General features: G+C 41.9%; 2 protein-coding genes across 3 annotated transcripts in view; both read right to left on the bottom strand.

Annotated features, from left to right (window-relative positions):
• LOC310830103 (putative protein PTGES3L) overlaps positions 1-20,763 on the bottom strand; it is a 280,219-nt gene that overhangs the window by 255,569 nt on the left and 3,887 nt on the right. The window lies entirely within an intron of this gene.
• BRCA1 (BRCA1 DNA repair associated) overlaps positions 1-20,763 on the bottom strand; it is a 54,527-nt gene that overhangs the window by 4,453 nt on the left and 29,311 nt on the right. Inside the window, exons 13-18 of the mRNA XM_083708953.1 lie at positions 10,217-10,548; positions 8,048-8,135; positions 6,122-6,199; positions 3,938-3,978; positions 1,869-1,952; positions 708-762 (exon numbers count right to left, since the gene is read on the bottom strand). Coding sequence (XP_083565079.1) covers positions 708-762; positions 1,869-1,952; positions 3,938-3,978; positions 6,122-6,199; positions 8,048-8,135; positions 10,217-10,548 — 678 coding nt within the window. The remainder of the gene's footprint in view (positions 1-707; positions 763-1,868; positions 1,953-3,937; positions 3,979-6,121; positions 6,200-8,047; positions 8,136-10,216; positions 10,549-20,763) is intronic.

The raw sequence follows: 20,763 nt of genomic DNA on the forward strand, positions 1-20,763 counted from the left end.
TTCGGGACACAAAATCATTTTTTCCTGGGGCACAATATGAGCAGAGAGCATACATTTGCCCAGCGTTCCAAAACAATGACTGATCAAGCAAGGAAATCTCAGAGTGCTGTGGTCCGGTCCATCTTTCGACAATATTGGACAATTTCATCGGTGACTGAGCATGATCAAAGATAATAGTAATCCTGCTTCACTTTACAAGATTCCTTGTCTTTGAACAATGAAAAGGAACTAAAGAAGAGGGATTAACAGATCAATCTATTTCTGAACCATATCAATTTTACAGGTGTTTACTCATGTTTGTTCCATTCCATTTCTGGATTAATCTTCAGATATATTTTTTTAAAATCCATACCAGAATTTGTATGCACTAAAATATGTATTTTATCACAAAATAAATATTTAAATGTGGAATTCATCTCACTGCATATATTTCTAAAATTATTTTATCCTGAAATACTTTTTTAAATGCTTTTGGGTACTTTTGTTGAGACAAGAACTATCAAAACAGTCAGATATGTGTGACACCTGAAAGATAATTAACTTTCCAATCTGTATTTTAGTCTGAGAAGTGCAGATTAGACCCATTTGCTTAAATGTAAACCAAACACAATTCTTCTCCATCCCCAGTAAGGATTCTCAGTGGCTTCTATCGTCTGGGTTGTTTTCAAGCTCTTATCAACCTCTCTCCCTTATCGCAATCTCCTCACCTGGGAGCATGTCAGTGAATGGCCCGTAGCAGCATATTTCTAAGCCTTGGAAAAGCTGGAAAGGAAAGCAAAAGTGTCAGAAGGGGTGTGCAATGAACTCCCAAACTAAGGAGCTCAATATGGGTATGAACTATGTTATAGGGGTCTGCTCAGACCTGAGTATGTACAGCTAATACTATCCGAGTTAAAAACAACACCAGGCATTTAGATAAAAGATGAGCGCTTAACTAAACTTTGTCTCCATCTAAAAGTGCAGCATTTTTCTTCCCATCCCAATCAGTCTTTACGGTGACAAGGCAATGCAGAACAACAACAAAAAATAATACAGGCCGAACTGGCAGGCCACTACATCTTCAGGTCGGGGGTGGGAGGCAAAATAAACAATTCAAATCAAAGCTTTGCAGCAGGATCGTAAACACAATTTGCATCAGTTCCTAATTATAACCCTCCTTCGCTCCTTGAAGAACTAGAAATTAACTTTCTCTCTATAGCAACAGGGCAACATGACTTTTTATATTCTGCCAGCCTCTTCCTTATTAGTTTTTAATAGTAAGAAGTAGTCAGAGGGTTCTGAATATAACTATTTTTTAAAAAAGATAAGAGCCACCATACATGCTTATCAATGGTATTTCATTTTCAGGAATTACAAAGTGTCAATCACACACTCATAGGCAAGCACCGTTAAGCATTTCTGTAAGGGTTACTCAGGAGGGTATAATCTACCTGTTTGCACTTACCTTACAGCCATAGATTCTTCATATTTCTCCCCCTTATTTACATCATTATAAACCACCCACCATTCAAAAATATTGTTGCAGTGTACAAAAATTAATAAAAACAAAACACTAAGTTAAATCAATATGTTAAATCCACATGTAAAACTAGCATAGACAAGATCCAACAACGCTGTCCTGAAAAACCTTGTTGAATTTTAAAAAGTATTGAAAGAGGTACAAATTGAAAGAACAAATTGTTGGCACTATCCTATTCTGCAGAGGGAGGATATTCCAAAGAGTGGGTGCCACCACACTAAAAGCTCTGCTGGGTGGGGAGGACCTTAGGAGGAGCTGGAGAGAGGCATAGTCTCAAGACATTCCTGTGAACTGTACAGGCCTGATACATATTCCCTTGTATAAATGATAATGGTTAATGGATGCACACCTTTCCAACGGGAGATTCCCTTGCTCTTTTGGGTCCTTGATGGTTTCTCCCATTGATCATGTCTCCTCTAACTTCAAAGTCCTCCTGGAAAACAAAACACATGAAATGAAATGACAATGAAACTCTGGTTGGTTTGGCCAGTTCTGAAGCAGGAAAGGAATGCTTGCACTATAGGTGGAAGCCTCTCTGTGAAAATCGAGACAGAAGGAGAGGGTTTTTTGGAGGGTGGGGGCTATAGAGACAACAGCTCTCATTGCACACTTAAAATCAAATAAACGTTCCTTTAAAAAGGAGACACAAAAAAGACACAACTGGAATGAATAACTTGATCTTCACAGAAAGCGAAACTCTGAACTGTTTACAATGTTCACAGGAATCTTGAAAAGTAGAAGTTCAAGAGCTTAGAGAGGAATGGAACAAATTCAGAACATGCTATACAGTCTAAACAAGTGGTTCCCAACCTTTTTTTGGCCATGCCCCACCTAAGCATCTCTAAAATCCTGATGCCCCCGCCCCCCCCCCCGTGACATATAATTCTTATTATTCAAAAAGTGAACTGCTATTCACATGGAGGAAGCCTAAAAGGTCATTAACTGTTAATAACTCATTCTCGAATTGGCCCCCTTAAAAATCAAATTGCCCCCCTGTGGAGCGTGTGCCCTATGTTGGGAACCACAGGTCTAAACAACTTTAGAATCTAAATTGCTTTAGAATCTAGACAGATTCACCAAAAACTGGTGTTTCAAGTGCAGTAAGCCCCTGTAACTTGTACGCATTCAGCTTTACGCGCACGGCAAAAACATAAAAAGTGGTGGAAAGAAGGCAGGGTTCTGGGGGGAAATGAATTTGGAACCCTACTTGCCATTCAACCCAATGGGTTTTGACTATACGCGATTTTGGCTTCAGGCGCAATCCCTGGAACGTAACCCCTGCGTACGTTGTGGGAAGGCATTGTGTAATTCACACAGATGCTGGAGGTATAATGTTGGAAATGCCTTTTCCAACATAGAACCATAGAATCGTAGTTGGAAGGGACCCAAGGGACATCTAGTCCAACCCCCTGCAATGAAGGAATCTCAGCTAAAGCACCCAATAAATTATTTATAAGTACAGTGGTGCCCCGCAAGACGAACGCCTCGCAAGACGGAAAACCCGCTAGACGAAAGGGTTTTCCGTTTTGGAGGCGCTTCGCAAAACGAATTTCCCTATGGGCTTGCTTCGCAAGACAAAATGTCTTGCGAGTTTTTCCGACTTTTTTCCCTCCTCCCCCCCCCTTTCAAAGCCGCTAAGCCGCTTATCAGCTGATCCGCTAAGCCGCTAAAAGCCGCTAAGCTGCTAATAGTGCTAATCCGCTAAGCCGTCAATGGGCTTCCTTCGCAAGACGAAAAAACCGCTAGACGAAGAGAATCGCGGAACGGATTCTTTTCATCTTGCGAGGCACCACTGTATTAGCATTTAAATAACGTATTTTTCGCTCTATAAGACGCACTTTTCCCCTCCTAAAAAGTAAGGGGAAATGTGTGTGCGTCTTATGGAGCGAATGCAGGCTGCGCAGCTATCACAGAAGCCAGAACAGCAAGAGGGATTGGTGCGCACCGATCCCTCTTGCTCTCCTGGCTTCAGGGATAGTCATGCAAAGCCTCTTGAGAGCAGTGGGAGCGCTCCTGCCTCTTCGCTCAGGAGGCTTTAGGTTGAGGCTTCCGTCTTGCTGTCCTGGCTTCTGGCTTAGCCGTGGGCAGCCACTTCCAGGCAGGGGGAGCCTTCATCCCGCTGCCCTGAAGAGGCTTCGTGTGGCTATCCCAGAAGCCAGAACAGCAAGAGTCTACCCCAGCAGCCAGATCCCTCTTGCTGTTCTGGCTTCTGGGATTCAGAATATTTTTTTTCTTGTTTTCCTCCTCCAAAACATAGGTGCGTCTTATGGTCTGGTGTGTCTTATAGAGCAAACAATACGGTGAACAGAAGGCAAAAGGCCACCTTCGGTAGTGGCCCTTCCTCCTGCTCCCCCATTCTAAGTACTCTGCAAAATGCTCACATATAAAAAATAGCAAAAGAGCAGACACCAGACATACCTCATTAAGAACTCTTCTTTCCTTCAGTGACTGTACAACCCCTAGGACAGATCAGGCAGAAGCATACTATTAATTATAATGATACAGTAAATAGCTCTTTTTAGCACCTGCCACACAATCTTCAGTTCTTACCTCAAGATACAAAATAAATAAATAAATACTGCATCAATGCGGTGCAAAAGAGCAAGCCCATGTTTAAATAATACTGCCTGCTGGCAGTATTACTGTACACTGCTGGAAACCTTATCCTCCCCACTCCTTTGAGATTTCAAATCCATTTCCTTCACGAGTACGAATGCTGAACTAACTGAAACAGTTTATGGCTTATTTCCAGAGAACAAGGGCTGGCCCTGCCAAGAGCAACTCTAGGTGGGTTGATGCTTTAAAGAAATTCAAAGGGTCGGGGGGGGGGTGAGAATTCAATGACCTGTATGAATTAGGCAAAACTAAATCAAATTTACATCTCTTTGCTTGTTTCCCATGGTTCATTCTTTTGGAGAAGTGCACTGAATCTCTAACTTCATTAATAATAATAATAAGAGCAACAACAACAATAATAATAATGATTTTTATTTATACCCCGCCCTCCCCAGCCAAGGCTGGGCTCAGGGTGGCTAACAAGCAACAAGCAATAATAAAAACAAGTTGAATGATTACAACTTAAAAACAAAATTAAAATACATTAAAATATTGAAACATTAAAATATTAAAATGTAGCCTCATCGCAGGAGGAGAAAGGAAAAGAAAAAAGAAAGAGAGGGAGGGAGAGAATCAAATTGGCTCCAAGCCAAAGGCCAGGCGGAACAACCCTGTCTTACAGGCCCTGCGGAAAAAAATCAGATCCTGCAGGGCCCTGGTCTCATGAGGCAGAGCGCTCCACCAGGCTGGAGCCAGAGTCGAAAAGGCCCTGGTTCTGGTTGAATCCAATCTAACTTCCTTAGGCCCCGGGACCACTAGGGTGTTGCTATTTATGGACCTTGAGGCTCTCCGTGGGGTATACCGGGTGAGGCGGTCCCGTATGTATGAGGGTGCTAGGCCGTGAAGGGCTTTAAAGGTCAAAAGCAGCACCTTAAATCTGACCCTGTACTCCACCGGGAGCCAGTGCAGTTTGAAAAGCACTGGGTGAATATGCTCCCATGGCAGAGACCCTGTGAGGAGCCTCGCTGCAGCATTCTGCACCCGCTGGAGTTTCTGGGACAGCTTCAAGGGCAGCCCCGAGTAGAGCAAATTACAGGAGTCAAGCCTGGAGTCAAGCATGAATCACTGTGGCCAGCATCTTTTCTCCTTGATTTCACCACTGTCCATATTTACTGACTACATCTGCTAAAAGTGGACATTCTCAGGATGGTGAATTCTTTGCCCGGTGCCAAACTCCACACTTGGATGATGCAAGTGGGGTGGGAAATACAGAGCCTACACTTTGCATAAAGAGACAGACAGACTAAAAACACTGAAAAGGTAGCTTATGTTTTGGGGCCTAGCTAGATAAAATGTGGGCAAATTCAAAACATGCAGTCCCCTCCAGAGCTTGTTGGACTCCTCAGATGCAGCCAATGGTCAGGGATGACAGGAGTTGGCAACCCAACAATTTTCAGAGGGCCACAAAGATACCAGAAGCTTTATGGCACTTGTATGTTTCCACCCTCCCTCGGCCACATCATGCAAACAGCCAGTGGCGTAGCATGGGTTGTCAGCACCCGGGGCAAGGCAAGTAATTTGCACCCCCTAACCCGTGGATTTGCACCCCCTAACCCGTGGATTTGCGCCCCCTAACCCTAACCCCCAGATGTTGCACCTGGTGCGGCCGGGCCCCCCTACACCCCCCACACTACGCTACTGCAAACAGCAGCCGGGGGGGGGGGGGGACGGGACGACAGAAATTTAGATTAGGAAAACAGTTCCTGTGGTGTGGAGAACGATTGCCGCTGCTCCCCCATTTGGCCTCTCAATGACCGCTTTGAACTTTTAAAAACCCCTCAAAAATGTGGGATATCGCCAAATATCTAGTTTGGCTTTTGCATCCTAAACATTAAATTCCCTGTGGCAGTACCCGGGCTGAGGAACACCCTGTCCTGAGCGGACTGATAGCCAAGAGCCTGTTACCTCTGCCTGATTATTCCGCTGAACTTTGCCAAGAGTGCAAGGGGAGAGAATAGAGATATTTCAATGAATGTTCACACTTACAATGGTAGCTCACCACCCACTTCCGTCCAGCAATACCTAGGAAGTATTTCAGGGTCCGCTCGCAAACCAGATCCTCATCTGAAGATTAAGCAGAGAGATCTCAATTAGTACTTAGGCCCGGCCCTGCCTTTGGAAACCTTGTAAGAAGCTTTTGCAAGAGAGGGGCTGTGAGCAACACCGTGGGAGATGTGTTTCTAGGACTAAGGTGAAACTGTGAAGCTCCCTTGTTAATTTTGCTAGTGGATGCTGCATGTTGTTTAAGTAATCTTGTTCTACTTATAGTATTGAAATGTGGTGGGTTGTTTGGCATGTTATTATATTTGCTATTGTTTTGCTATGTTATCATGAAACTGTTTTTGTAGTGTTTGTTTGAAATGCATACCTGTTTTCTTTGTTGTAAGCTGTTTTGAGCAGGATCTCCTTTGAGGAAAAGTGGCATTCAAATAAAATTATTTGGGCATACCCAAGGGCATGGGGGTAGGTCCAATGGGATTTTTAAAAATGGTTTTTCCTTTGACAGCAGATCCTCCTGCTGAGTAGTACCTTCAAAAGATTGCTAGGTGACAGGGGAAAGGGTGCCAGAGGGAGGGAAGATGGCATGTGGAATCAAGGACCCAATTCTTTGGATCATGCCCAAGTACCGTATTGTTTGCTCTATAAGACGCACCAGACCACAAGACGCACCTAGTTTTTGGAGGAGGAAAACAAGAAAAAAAATATCCTGAATCTCAGAAGCCAGAACACCAAGAGGGATCGCTGCGCAGTGAAAGCAGCAATCCCTCTTGCTGTTCTGGCTTCTGGGATAGCTGCGCAGCCTGCATTCGCTCCATAAGACGCACACACATTTCCCCTTACTTTTTAGGAGGGGGAAAAGTGAGTCTTATAGAGCAAAAAATACGGTGGTCTGACAGGCAAGCAACCCTTAGAAAGTTCTGCCAGGTACATGCCAGGATGTTGTGCAGATTCACAGGATGCATCAAGCAGGCTATAGCAGCGTTTCCCAACCTTGGGCCTCCAGCTGCTTTTGGACTACAACTCCCATCATCCTTAGCTAGCAAGACCAGTGGTCAAAGATGATGGGAATTGTAGTCCAAAAGCAGCTGGAAGCCCAAGGTTGGGAAACACTGGGCTATAGCACCTTTCAAGATCTAAACTGCTTTTTGGAAAGCGGAGGAGAGACATTAGTCTCCCTCTCTTTTTGTTTTCCAGGAATTACCTGGTTGATCCATTACTATCACCTTCTCAGTGGTGATACAAAACCAAATTATGCGCCAAGGAAAGCTACCCTTGGCAATCTGAAAAAATGAAGAAATGAAACAGCATGCGTGTTTGTTTTTGAGACATAATGTATTTTGTTAGCCACAGGATAAGACAAGAAACTATACTACTAGAAAGCTGCTCAGCTTATTTTCCTATCCATGAGTTTCCTATAACTTGTCGGCGTTTGCAGTTTATCTCTGCAAGCCACGTGGGATAGAAACTTGCATTTAATAATAATAATAATAACCACCACCTAAAAAGCTGAATTACCAAAGCAAAGAGTATGCAGCCCTCTCTATCTACAAGGAACAGGAAACAAAACTATAGCAGGAAAGGTCAAGTTTGGATTTTGACTCAGAACTTTCAAAGCCCCATTCAACACTTCCTCAACATTGCTGTGCTAGCTCAGGCCAGGGGGCATCTAATACAGCATTCTGTGTTCAACAGTGGCTAGCCACATGTATCTTGGAAGCTCAGTATTTGGTAATCAGAAAAAAACCATCTCTGAGCTCGTGAGTTTCAATAAGCAATCATAATTAACAGTTGTTGGTTCTCTTCATGCAATTATTAAATTGAACTCTGGCAGTCTTGACGGCATACCTACCTATTCATCTACTTTATGTGGCAATGCAGATGGGAAAGTTCTCCTCTGGGTTCTCAACTCACCTGTTTTCATTACTACATGAGTTGTTTCATAAGAAATCTTATTAGACCACGTGCTCTCATTTTTCCTGGCAAACATCTGTACTAGTCGCTAGAAATAAAGCAAATATTGGAGTTAGAAATTATTGATTTTATCAACACATTAGATATTGCTGTCTTCTCAATAGAGCCTCTAAGAACTTTTAAAAGAACATACCTTTTCCCGTAACAATGTCCAAGGTAGCTTACAACATTAAAACAACCACAGTAAAACAATAATTAAAACTAAGATTACCTAGACTCTGCGCCATGACTGCTACTTGGGTAACCAGGTTCATGGCCAGATCCAGAAGTACCCTCACACTATAAACCTGACTTTTCAAGGAGAGTGCTACCCAGTTCAAGAGAGATTGAGCTGCTCTTCCCAGATCAGAAGTCCTATGGATCAGGGTCGCCTCTCTGTTGTTTGGATTAAGCTTCCATTATTATCTCTCTCAACCATATTCACATATAAATAAATGCTAAATATTTTTTTATTTATACCTGCCCTTCCTGGTTCAGAAAACCGGGCTCAGGGCGGCTAACAACAAATTTAAAATACTTAATTGTAGAAGCAGAATAAAATACAGTATAAAAACATGAATAACAATAAAATCCAAAGTTCAAAAAATCAATTTGGAGGAAATCCATCTAATAAGCATTAGATAGTCACCAGGGCTAGCTGGCTGAATTAGTCCTACTTGGGCCAGTGAGGAGGACAGGGGAGAATTAGCTGTGGGGTCTCAGAGCAGGTAATCTTCATAAAAGGAGAGGGAAGAGAAGGGAAGGGAAGGGAAATAAAAGATCAGGCTGAATTCAAATTAAAAGCCAGTGGGAACAGCTCTCTCTTACAGGCCCAACGGAAGGAGGTTAAATCCTGAAGGGCCCTAGTCTCATGGGATAGAGCATTCCACCAGGTCGGAGCCATAACTGAAAAGGCCCTAGCCCTCTAAACTATGGTTATTCATGGACCTTAAGGTCCTCTGTGGGGCATACCAGGAGAGGCGGTCCTTTTACTGACTACAGGCCATAGTTTAGAACAGCATTGGGGAACCTGTGATCCCTCAGGTATGGTTAGACAACAGCTTCCATCATCCCTGACGCTTGACCATGTTGGATGGGGCTGTTGGGTGGAGTCCAACAATACCTGGGGAGAGACAGTCTACCCGTTCCTGGTATGTAACTACAACAGTCCCCCCGGAATGTGGTGGAATGGGGGAGGGGGGAAATGGAAAGGGAGAGACTATTCAGTGCCGTCCATATATTGGTGACATCACTTCCAAAACATCTCCAGCAGTTTCATGTCAATGTTAAATAGCATAGGGGACAAGATGGAACCCTAATGTCAGGATGATATGCATCTAGATCAGGCTTCCTCAACCTCAGCCCTCCAGATGTTTTGGGACTACAACTCCCATGATCCCTAGCTAGCAGGACCAGTGGTCAAGGATGGTGGGAATTGTAGTCTCAAAACATCTGGAGGGCCGAGGCTGAGGAAGCCTGATCTAGATAATCCATACCGTCTGGGAAAGCTGAAGTTGAGATGCTACTGTACTCAAGAATGCTGCTGAAGAATGGAACATTAGAGACTGGCCAGAAATTATTGAATAAAGTGAGATTAAGCACTTTAAAAAATAAAGGTCTCGCTAATGTCTCTTTCAGTAGTTGGTTCTTGGAAATGACACTCTCCCATAAGTTTACCACTCTCATTACCCAGGTAGGCCACTTCTGTTGGACCTAATAAAAAGTATTATGCTACTCTTTCATAGTCGAAGTAGTGGCAATTCCCTTCCCTAAAACAAGGAAAGAAAACCCAAAAGCCCTGTTTACTACAGCAATTTTAGATTGGAGTCTAAAAGTTTTACATAACTTTTCTGTACTGCCAAAGCTGGCTAAGAAATATTTTGATTATGGCTTCTTTAACTATCAATTTTTTTACAGACCTGCTTAAAAATAAGAATGGACTGAGAGTTTGTCAATAGTATTTCTCAAAGCAGGCTGCATGGTCTCTCAGCACCAGATCCTAGATACTAATTCCATGGTTTTGAGTAGTTTTTTAGATGGAAACTGAGAAAGATCAGGATTTGAATTGCAGCCTCTGAGCCTTGCCCTAAATATGAATCATACTGATTTTACCATTGAAGGAGTGCTTACCAACTCGCCCTGGTTCAGACCCGAGGCCACCAGAGACATATTCTTCTTGCTTGTCAGAAATGGCCTCTCTGAATTCCCTTTGCTTGTGCTACAATGTGTGATTCGTGACAAGGGGAAGACTGGACTTCCTTGCGCACTATGCCTCAATGCACTTTGTCTTCCTGCATCATGTGTGGCAGCAGGAGGCCCCATTGCTGTCTCTGTGGCCAAAAGGCTGGAAATCTGCTCTTTAGACATTGAGGACCCTGGAGTCCCTTGCATGTTTCTCACAGGGGTAGAAAAGGCACCTTGGAGGCCTTGTTTACTTTCAGAACTCAAACCTGCTTTACTTCCTGAAAAAGAAGAAAATATATCCATTAGAAAAGCATTTCCTTCCGTTTTTGGAATGGATTAAAGATCCATCACTTAGACCAGTCATTATCAGCCTAACATACTTCCAAGGTCCCATGGATGCCAGAAGTACACTTCCTTTCTTTACCATACCTAAATTTACTGCAATGCTCTCAGAATATGAAATATTATCATGAAGTATTAGCTGACAGTTTGTATTGTCTAGGTACTTATGAAATTTGTAGAGCATAAGTGCCTGCATTTTATTTTAAGAAACACAAATATACCAAGCATTATAGAGGAGCTGCAAGCAAAGCTTTATTAATTGGTCATCAGAAGTAGTATGTAGACCTCAACATTATCTTACAGAAACTTAAGAAGCTTTAGAGAAAAAGCTCAGAAAATAAATGTGCTTAAATGTAATTTAAGGAACAGCGATATCTTCTCTACATTCTATTCCTGATAGTTTCACCCTTGAGGAGTTAAAATGTTTGTGAACATTCTTGGCAGCTCTGCAGAAGGCTGAGTGGGTGGAAGGGAGCCTGCACTTGTCTGTCACTGATGGACATGTTTTTAACCCTATTATATACTTATCATTATCACAGATTTCTTAATTGCCTTATAGACAACCACTCCAAAGGTGATGAACATTGAGAATAAAGAAGAAAGTTAAACACACAAAAACAACAAATACATTAACAACAAAAGTGAAACCATACAAAGTGGACTCCCCTGGTAAAAACCCATTTATCCAGCCAGGAAAGTCTGTTGGAACAAAAATGTTTCCAGAAAATGCAGATAGTGGGCATCTGCTGGATCGTAACAGGAAAGATATTACACAGAAACAGGGGCAGCCATACTAAAAGAAAGCCTTGCTCTGGGTTACTGAGGAATAGGCTTCTGAGATCTTTGGAACTTTTACTGAGAAACTATCCCACAGCTATTTATGAAGTGTATAAGGGTGAATAAGAGATAGACTTAGTATAGGGTACTCTGTTTTTAGGTGAGTTGGTCTAGATTCTAGACCAATGCCTCAACCCTCCAGGTTTGAAAAAAAATAAAATGTTAGTGACACAGTTCTCAGCCAGTAACTTGAAGTGACATCAGTCTCTAAAGCAGCTTTAGTATTTTGCTGATTTATTGTGAAATATTCATCATAAAATGTAGAACCGTATTAGTTCCTGACTCTGGAGAGTAGCTGCATCTTTAACGGTCTATAAAACACTCACAGTCCTACATCAGTATATAATACACCACCGACTCAATACTCAAATTATACTTTGAATATTCAATCACATTGGAAAAAACACAAGGTGTCAAGTGATGCGTTTGGTGGAACTAATGATAAAACAGCAGAAGAAACATGGAAAGAGCAGAACAGGCCTGAGGCAACGTTCTCTTCACTACTTTTTTTTAAAGCTTCTTATTTATGGTGTCTCAAAAGAGCTTTAATATATCTCTTCTCCCCAGAAAGTGATTAGAAAGAGGCAAAAGGTTTTTTTTTAATAGCCAGGAGAGACGCTGTAATTTGTAATCAAGCCATCAATAAATGTAATCAGGTTGAAGCTTTTATGAGGCGCCCCAAAATACTTTATACTGGCCTGAAAGCCCAAACAAGGGCTCTGTTAATTAAGTTGTCTTCAGTCTGTTTCCGAGCCCAGAGGAAGCTAATTAATCGATTTCACCGACTTAAAACTCAAACGTGCTATTTATAGCTATCTAAGGATTTGGCTTTGATTGGATTTGAAATTGCTGCAAAAACATTCGCCTGCAAACCAGTTCCATCAGGAACAGCATATTATTCTCACACTAAGATAAGGTTCTGTTTATGTCTAAATGCAGTGGGCTTCTAAACCCAGAAAGACTGTCCCTAGAATCACTGGGGGATTGGGATGAAAATAAACTAGAAAAGCACAGCAGACTCATGACTGCCATTCGAGAAGTTGCTAATCACTTTTGCGATTTATGTTAAAGATACTGGGTGGTATTCAGTTCAGTTTTACTCAGAGTTGTTGTTGTTGTTGGGGTTTTTTGGCATCCATCTGTCACGAGAGAAAATGGAGTATGCCTCCAGGGGTGAAGCCAAACCTCTTCATTAGTTTGGCTAAGCCTGGGTGGTGTGTATAAAGGTCCTGGGCTGCCCAGACAACGTCCCTCCTCTCAGTCTCACTAATGTCGTCCAAAGGAAAGTAGAGCAATACATTTGGCACAGCTTGGCTGCAGGGGTTGCTGAAGGAGGTGTACAAGGGACCAGCCATCAGTCTTATGGGTTTACTCCTTAGCGTTTTCTTCTCCCAAGGATACCCCACAGGACATCAGAGGTTTTGTTTTTTTTTTTTTAATAAAATTTTTATTAGGGGTTTTTACAGAATAGAGTACAAAGACAATAAACAACCTTGCTTTTATCTCAACAGAGTTTCATAACTTCTTTGGACTTCCTCACATCTCCCGCTGCCATTTTCATCATCATAAATTTTTTCCATGCAATTTATCATCTAGTTTGCAAATTTTATAACCGCTTATTTAAATATAGTCCTCTGCAAATTTATTTCTCTTAATCTCACTTTACATCCCATTCCAATCCGATTTTGTGGTGGCCAATTATTTATGATCAAACATCCTACTTAACTTTCCACCAAATCACAATATTTTTGTAAATAAGTCTTAAATTTCCTCCAATCTTCTTCAACCCTCTCTTCTCCCAGGTCTCGAATTCTGCCAGTCATCTCAGCCAGTAGGACATCAGAGGTTTTGGATCAGAGTTTTCCATCTCCTAGATGGGCTATCTTCCCAGGCCGAGCCCCTGACTCCCCTCTATAGCATGTACAAAAATTGCCTTCCTGACCACTGGACCCACTATTGGTGTCGACCGCTCAATCCACCAGAGACCGTCTTTGCATGCAGGGGAAGTCCCTAACTCACCCAGAGTTTGAGACCCTCACCTGGTTTAGTCAGCCAGTCGAAAAAGTTTCCTGGAGGGTGGCCACTGTTGTTTGTTGACAGCTTCTAGGAGCCACAGGCGAGAGCTGAGTGCAGGGTGGGGACCAAAGGTGGACAAACTGCCCCAGGAGGAGCATAATGTACTACCAGAGGTACTACCCTTGCCTAACAACCCATACATCCACTGAAATTAATGAATAGGATTAAGTGAGGTCCATTAACTTAAGGTCTACTCTGAATAAAAGTTGGACACCACCAATTGTATCAAAGATTGAAAGGTAAATCCCACATATTGCTCCTACAAACTCATAGCTGTCCTTCACACTCAAAAGCTGTCCCTTTTTTTAAAGGGAAATTCCCTTATTCCGAATAGGGTTCCTCGCAAGAAAAGGGAAAAGTTGACAGCTGTGCAAACAGTCGTGGGGAGCACAGACCTTGAACTGTGTTCAAGACAGCTCTAGATAGCCTTGCAGATGAATCTACAAAATCTGCTAGCCCACAAAAACTTTCACTAGCATGACTGGCCACACGTAACAAAATCACCTGTTGCATATCAAGAGCATGAATTAGATAAAGGAACAGCTCCTCCAGTTTACAGAAACAGCCATGCCCGGTCAGCTGAAAAATATTCTTATTTGCCATTAAGTGAGAAGGCAAATTAACATTTACAAGCCTGCGAATATTTTGTAATCCACATTTAAAAGAGAGATGGGACGGTAATTCTTGAGTTGTGTCTTTTCCGTTTCCAATTTGGGTATCAATGTGATAAAAGCCTCTTTCCACGATTCCGGCGCCTTCTTTCCTTCCAAAATTTCGTTGCCTACCTCCATCAATGGTTGTATCAAATAATCTTTCAATGTCTTATAATACTTGGAGGTAAGCCCGTCTGGCCCTGGAGATTTGCCCAATTGCATGTTCTGAATGGCTTGTTCAATCTCTTGTCGTGTTATTTTGCAATTCAGGATTGATCTATTTTCTTGTGACAGTTTTGGTAGTCCATTCTTTATCAAAAATTGTTCTATCTCAGCCTCATCTTGCGGCCCTTGAGTATACAGTTGCTTAAAATATCTCTGGAAGCACTTTCTAATCTCCATGGGGTTCTGTATATTTCTTCCTTCAATCTCTAAATTTGTAACTGTGTTCATTTTTTGTCTCTTCTTCAACTGCCATGCTAGCAGTTTCCCACATTTATTCGCCAATTCAAATGTTCTTTGTTTCATTAATTTGACTTTCCACTCTATTTCCTGATTTATCAATTTGGAATATTGTGCTTGGTAAAGTTTAATTTCTCTCAGGATCGGCTGTGACTTCGGTTTTAATCTTAATTTCTTCTCACATTCTTTAATTTTCTCCAAAATCACATCTTTTTTCTCGTTTTGTATCCTTTTCTTTACAGCATTCTGTTGTATCAAGAACCCCCTCATCACGGCCTTGCTTGCGTCCCAGATAATTCTTTTTTCCACCGTAGTGTTCAAATTTATCTCGAAATAGTCTTTCAAAGCTTTTTGGGCCTTCTTAGTAATCTCCTGATCTCGAAACAAATTGTCATTCATTTTCCATCTAAAGGAGCCGGTTGGTAGTAGTCTCATGTCCATCTTTACAGCATTATGGTCGGAGCAGGTCTTTGGGCAGATTTCCACCTTTCTAATCTTGGGTGCCAGACCTCTAGATATCCATGTTTGGTCGATTCTTGTCAATATTTGGTCGATTCTTTAGCAAGTAGATTCAAAAAAGTTTTAAATGAAATAATTCACAAGGATCAGGCAGGTTTTCTCCCAGGCAGACATTTGTTTGCTAATACAAGGATCATTATTGACATTTTGGAACTCTTGCAAACAAACATTAATACAAGAGCCGTGTTAATTTTTATAGATGCGGAGAAGGCCTTTGACAATATTTCCTGGAAATTCATGAAGAAAAATTTGGAAGGGATGGGAGTGGGACGGGGTTTTGAAAATGGGATAGACGCAATTTATTCAGAACGAAAGGCCAAATTGATAGTTAACAATGTGGTCACAGAAGAGTTTAAAATTGAAAAGGGAACACGACAAGGCTGCCCTATTTCCCCATTGTTATTTATTTCGGTCCTGGAGGTGCTCTTGAATATGATTAGAGGAGACCAGTTGGTTGAAGGAATCCAGGTCGGAGCGAAACAGTACAAACTTAAAGCCTTCGCAGATGACCTAGTTTTGACCCTACAGGAGCCAGAATCTAGTACGAAAAGAGTATTACAATTGATTCAAGAGTTTGGTTGGGTGGCGGGTTTTAAATTAAATAAGCAAAAAACTAAGGTATTGGAAAAGAACTTGACAGTTACAGAGTCAGAAAGGTTTCAGAAGGAGACAGAGTTAAACGTGGTTAAAAAGGTAAAATACCTAGGGGTGAATATAACTGCAAAAAATTTGAGTCTATTTAAGGACAATTATGAGAAATGTTGGTCAGAAATTAAGAGAGACTTAGAAAGTTGGACAAGACTGAAGCTTTCCTTGTTAGGCCGAATCGCCGCGATAAAGATGAATGTATTGCCAAAAATGTTATTTTTGTTTCAAACTTTGCAGATTGTGGACAAAACTGAGTGCTTTCGGAAGTGGCAGAGAGATATCTCCAAATTTGTCTGGCAGGGCAAAAAGCCCAGAATTAAGTTTAAGATATTAACGGATGCGAAAGAAAGAGGGGGCTTTGCCCTGCCAGACTTAAGGTTGTACTATGAATCAGCAGCTTTCTGCTGGTTAAAAGACTGGCTGCTTCACGAGAACACTGATGTATTAGATTTGGAAGGTTTTAATAATGCTTTTGGTTGGCATGCATATTTATGGTATGACAAGGTTAAGATTAACAAGACTTTCAAGAACCATATTGTCAGAAAAGCAGTGTTTAATGTCTGGACAAAATACAAAGACTTATTGGAAAATAAAACTCCAAGGTGGCTGTCACCATTGGAAGCTAAGGCCCGAAAAAAACTCAATATGGAGGCCGAATGGCCGAAGTATTGGGAAATATTAGAAAAAGATGGAGATAATTGGAAATTGCAGAGTCAGGAGAAAATGAAAGACAAAGTGCGAGACTGGCTACATTATGCTCAGATTAAAGAAGTTTTTAAACTTGACAAAAAGTTAGGATTCCAGGTGGAAAAATCGAAGCTAGAAACGGAATTGTTAGAGCCTAAGACTAAGGTACTTTCAAGAATGTATAACTTGCTGTTAAAATGGAATACACAAGATGAAACGGTTAAATCGGCTATGATAGAGTGGGCACAGGACATTGGATATAACATCATGTTTGAGGACTGGGAGAGGTTGTGGACTACGGGGCTGAATTTTACTGCATGTAATGCTTTGAAAGAGAATGCTATGAAAATGATATATAGATGGTATATGACCCCAGTCAAACTTGCAAAAATGTACCGCTTGTCTGATAACAAATGTTGGAAATGTAAAGAAAATGAAGGAACATTCTTTCACCTCTGGTGGACTTGTCCTAGAGTGAAGGCTTTCTGGGAAATGATATATAATGAGCTGAAAAAGGTGTTTAAGTATACCTTTCCTAAGAAACCAGAGGCCTTCCTTCTGGGCATTGTCGGCCAGAAGGTGTTAAAGAAGGACCGAACATTATTTATGTATGCAACAACAGCAGCAAGGATACTTGTCGCTAAGCATTGGAAAACTCAAGATCTACCCACACTGGAAGAATGGCAGATGCAACTGATAGACTATATGGAACTGGCCGAGGTGACTGGCAGAATCCGAGACCTGGGAGAAGAGACAGTGGAGGAAGATTGGAAGAAATTTAAGACTTATTTACAAAAATATTGTAAACTGTATGAATGTTAAGAAGGATGCCAGAGTATAAAAAACTTGGCACCATTAAGCTAGGTGGAGTGAAATATGAAGAGAAGCTAAATTTAAGAAAAGGCAAAGTTTGGGAAATTTTAGGTTATATTTTAATTTTTGAGATTTGAATTAAAGTTACCTAAATTAGAGAAACAACATCAGAAAATAGATAATAAGAATAGAAAAAAGGGGATAAATTTGCTGGATAGAAATTTATTGTCAGGAATGCAGGAGCGGGAGATGTGAGGGAGTCCAAGAAGTTGAGAAAATTATGTTAAAAGATGTGTTATATTATATTGTTTCTTTGGTATTGTAATTAAGATAAAAATTATCAATAAATATTATATTAAAAAAAAAATTTACAAGCCTGAGCTAGTCTTGGGGTAGGTGGGGAGTTAATTAATCAACTTTTTCCCTTATTGTAGAATTAGGAAAAGCCCACCCTTCTCCCAATTTCCTCCATGAATTTGTCCAATCTGCTTTTAAGCCATCCACGTTGGTGGCCTTTACTGCCTTCTGTGTGAGTTTCATAGTTTAACTATGTGTTGTGTGAAGAAGTACTTTATTTTAACTATCCCGGATCTTCCTGTGTTCAGCTTCACTGAATGTCCACAAGTTCTAGTGTTATGACAGAGGCAGAAAAACTTCCACTTTCTCCATGCTGTACGTAATTTTGTAAACCCCAATCATGTCATCTCTTTCAGGCCTTTTCTCTGAATTACAAAGTCCCAAATACTGCCACTTTTCTTTATGGGGGGTCACTCCAACTGCCTGATCACTTTGCTTGCCCTTTTCTGAACCCTTTCCAAATCTGTAATATCCTTTTTGATGTGAGGCAACCAGAATTGGGCACAATACTCCAAATGCGGTCACACTCCAAATTTGTATAACAGCATTACGATGTTGGCATTTTATTTCCGATTCCTTTCCCAATGCTTCCTAGCATGGAGTTTGCTTTTTCCACAGCTGCTGTACACTGGATCGACATCTTTATCAAGCTATCCACTACAACCCCAACGTTAGCTTCTTGTTGTGTGATGCTCTTTCAAAGCAAAGCAATGACAAGTTTTGAATCTTTGTCCTGATTTGAGTCCTCATTGGCTATTATGAGTGTGGGTGGAACTAAAGGAGGCAAAATCTTAAGGACTTTTGAGAAGTCAACTTACAGTGAACTCAGCAATCACCGCTGTCCACCCCCAATTGTTACAGCCATATAACCAAGTCTGAAGGAGCCATATTTGCAAATAAAAAGGTAAAGGGACCCCTGACCATTAGGTCCAGTCGTGACCGACCCTGGGGTTGCGGTGCTCATCTCACTTTATTGGCCGAGGGAGCCGGCGTACAGCTTCCAGATCATGTGGCCAGCATGACTAAGCCACTTCTGGTGAACCAGAGCAGCGCACGGAAACGCCATTTACCTTCCTGCCAGAGCGGTACCCATTTATCTACTTGCACTTTGATGTGCTTTCGAACTGCTAAGTTGGCAGGAGCAGGGACTGAGCAATGGGAGCTCACCCCGTCGCGAGGATTTGAACTGCCGACCTTCTGATCGGCAAGCCCTAGACTCTGTGGTTTAACCCACAGCGCCACCCACATCCCATATTTGCAAATAGGGGATTGAAAAATGCAAATAGATCAGACATGCAAAGATGAGCATACTCTACAGAATCACTGGCACTGAATGCAGATCGCAATGCCCTTTGGCAGTCAGCTCATTAAGGCGACAGTTACTCTGAACTTTTAAAAACGTTTCAGCTGCCTTAAAATTCTGGGTCATCTTGCTCATTTGGCATGGGCCTCATTCTTCCTCTTGGAAGTAGCTCTGTTGCTTTCTACTGCTGGTGTTTTACAGCTGGCTCCCCCACAGGCCTCCCAAGAGAACCTTTGACCTGAAGCCTGGTGGAGATTAGCATTGCTCTGTTTCGCTTGCCCACCCTTTTGCAGAAGGCAATGATGCCTACTAGCCATAGCCCTTGTTTGCCTCCATAGGGTGTCAAAAGATTAAGCACCTGGGACCCTGCAACACCAAAAGGTTATGAAGTTAGTCTAAGAGAGGGACCCGGCTGTGTTGTTGATGCAGCAATTAAACTGGCCTTCCTTGCCCAGAGGAACAATTTGAGTAGCAAATAAAAGCCCTGAATGAATGTGTACACTTTCTTGGAGTAGCATTTCTATTACAAATTTTATCAGTACACCAGGTCACAGTTCCAAAAGAAGGGCATCCCCTGCAAAGCCAAGGTAGCTTCTGGGCTTTATCTAGCTAAAGAAAACAAGTTAATGTGATACACTGTCACAACAATATGGGGATGGCAATGCATTTTAAAACCAATGCCATGGCAACAGAGCTCAAACTGATGCATAAACTCCTCTGTAAAAATGCAAAATTAACTCTGTATTGCATCATCAGCAGAAACTATAGCGTGGTGCTTTAACAGAGAGAAGAAACATTTGTTTCTGGAATTAAAGAGGAAGGATAAACAGATCAGAAGAGGGCAAACAACACTGGACTTGCTGCGAAGGTTCCTTCTCATCTTAACTGTGAATGGAGATTACTCCTCTTACTCATTCCAAAGGAAGAACTAAGAAAATCTTGGTGCTGTCCTTTCTGCTGAGACAAGGACCCCCAACTCAGTTTCAGGACTTGGTACGGCCAATACATTAACAACCACCATAACTGTAAAAACACTACAGTACTAGAAGAAAGGGGGGGAAGAAAGAGGAGGAAAGGAGAGAAAAGGATCCCCAGACTCAAACCAAGCTGAACTGTATGCCTCGGAAGCCAAATGCATCATCCCTCATCTACCCTATGACCAGCAGGGGAACTTGAAGGTGAGCCTGAGTACGACTGGATATCCTTCCACGTACTGATGAGAAGAAATATCCATGGTAAGTTCAGCGCTCTGTTCTCTATTAGTGGAGGAAGATACCTAAACTGGAATGTTCAACTGTTGTACCAATATCCTGGTCTTTCCCCTCACTACTCAGGGTCTAAGGTCAAAGGGTCTGTAGGGACACCATTCTTACAAAAGCCACATTAGCAGAAGCAATTATGTTGAACTGGTAATGCTTAACAAAATAAGAGGCCGAGGTCCAGGTGGCCCTGCTAAAACTCTTCCAATGGAGCATTTGTGCTGCATGCTGAAGTCGCATCACTGTTGTGGAATGAACTGTGACCCTTGAGGGGCCATGTGCTGTACATTGTAGGCTAGAGATACAGGGTTTACTCCACGTACCTATGTTAGCTTTGGAAACTTTCCTGCTTGTTGTGGAAAGCTAATAGGCTGTTAAGCTGTTTGATTACAACAGATTCATGTTTGTTGCATGTCAGGCTTGTACCACTCCTCTTTGGGGGTTGGGAAGAGGGGAAGTTTGAGCCTAGGAAAGGTGGCAGGAAGCAGAACCATGTGACAAATGGAACTGATCTCATTAAAGCAGAGTCGGCTGTAG

The sequence above is a fragment of the Podarcis gaigeae genome (assembly GCF_964106915.1).
Source record: "Podarcis gaigeae genome assembly, chromosome: 13".
Classification (NCBI taxonomy): Eukaryota; Metazoa; Chordata; class Lepidosauria; order Squamata; family Lacertidae; genus Podarcis; species Podarcis gaigeae.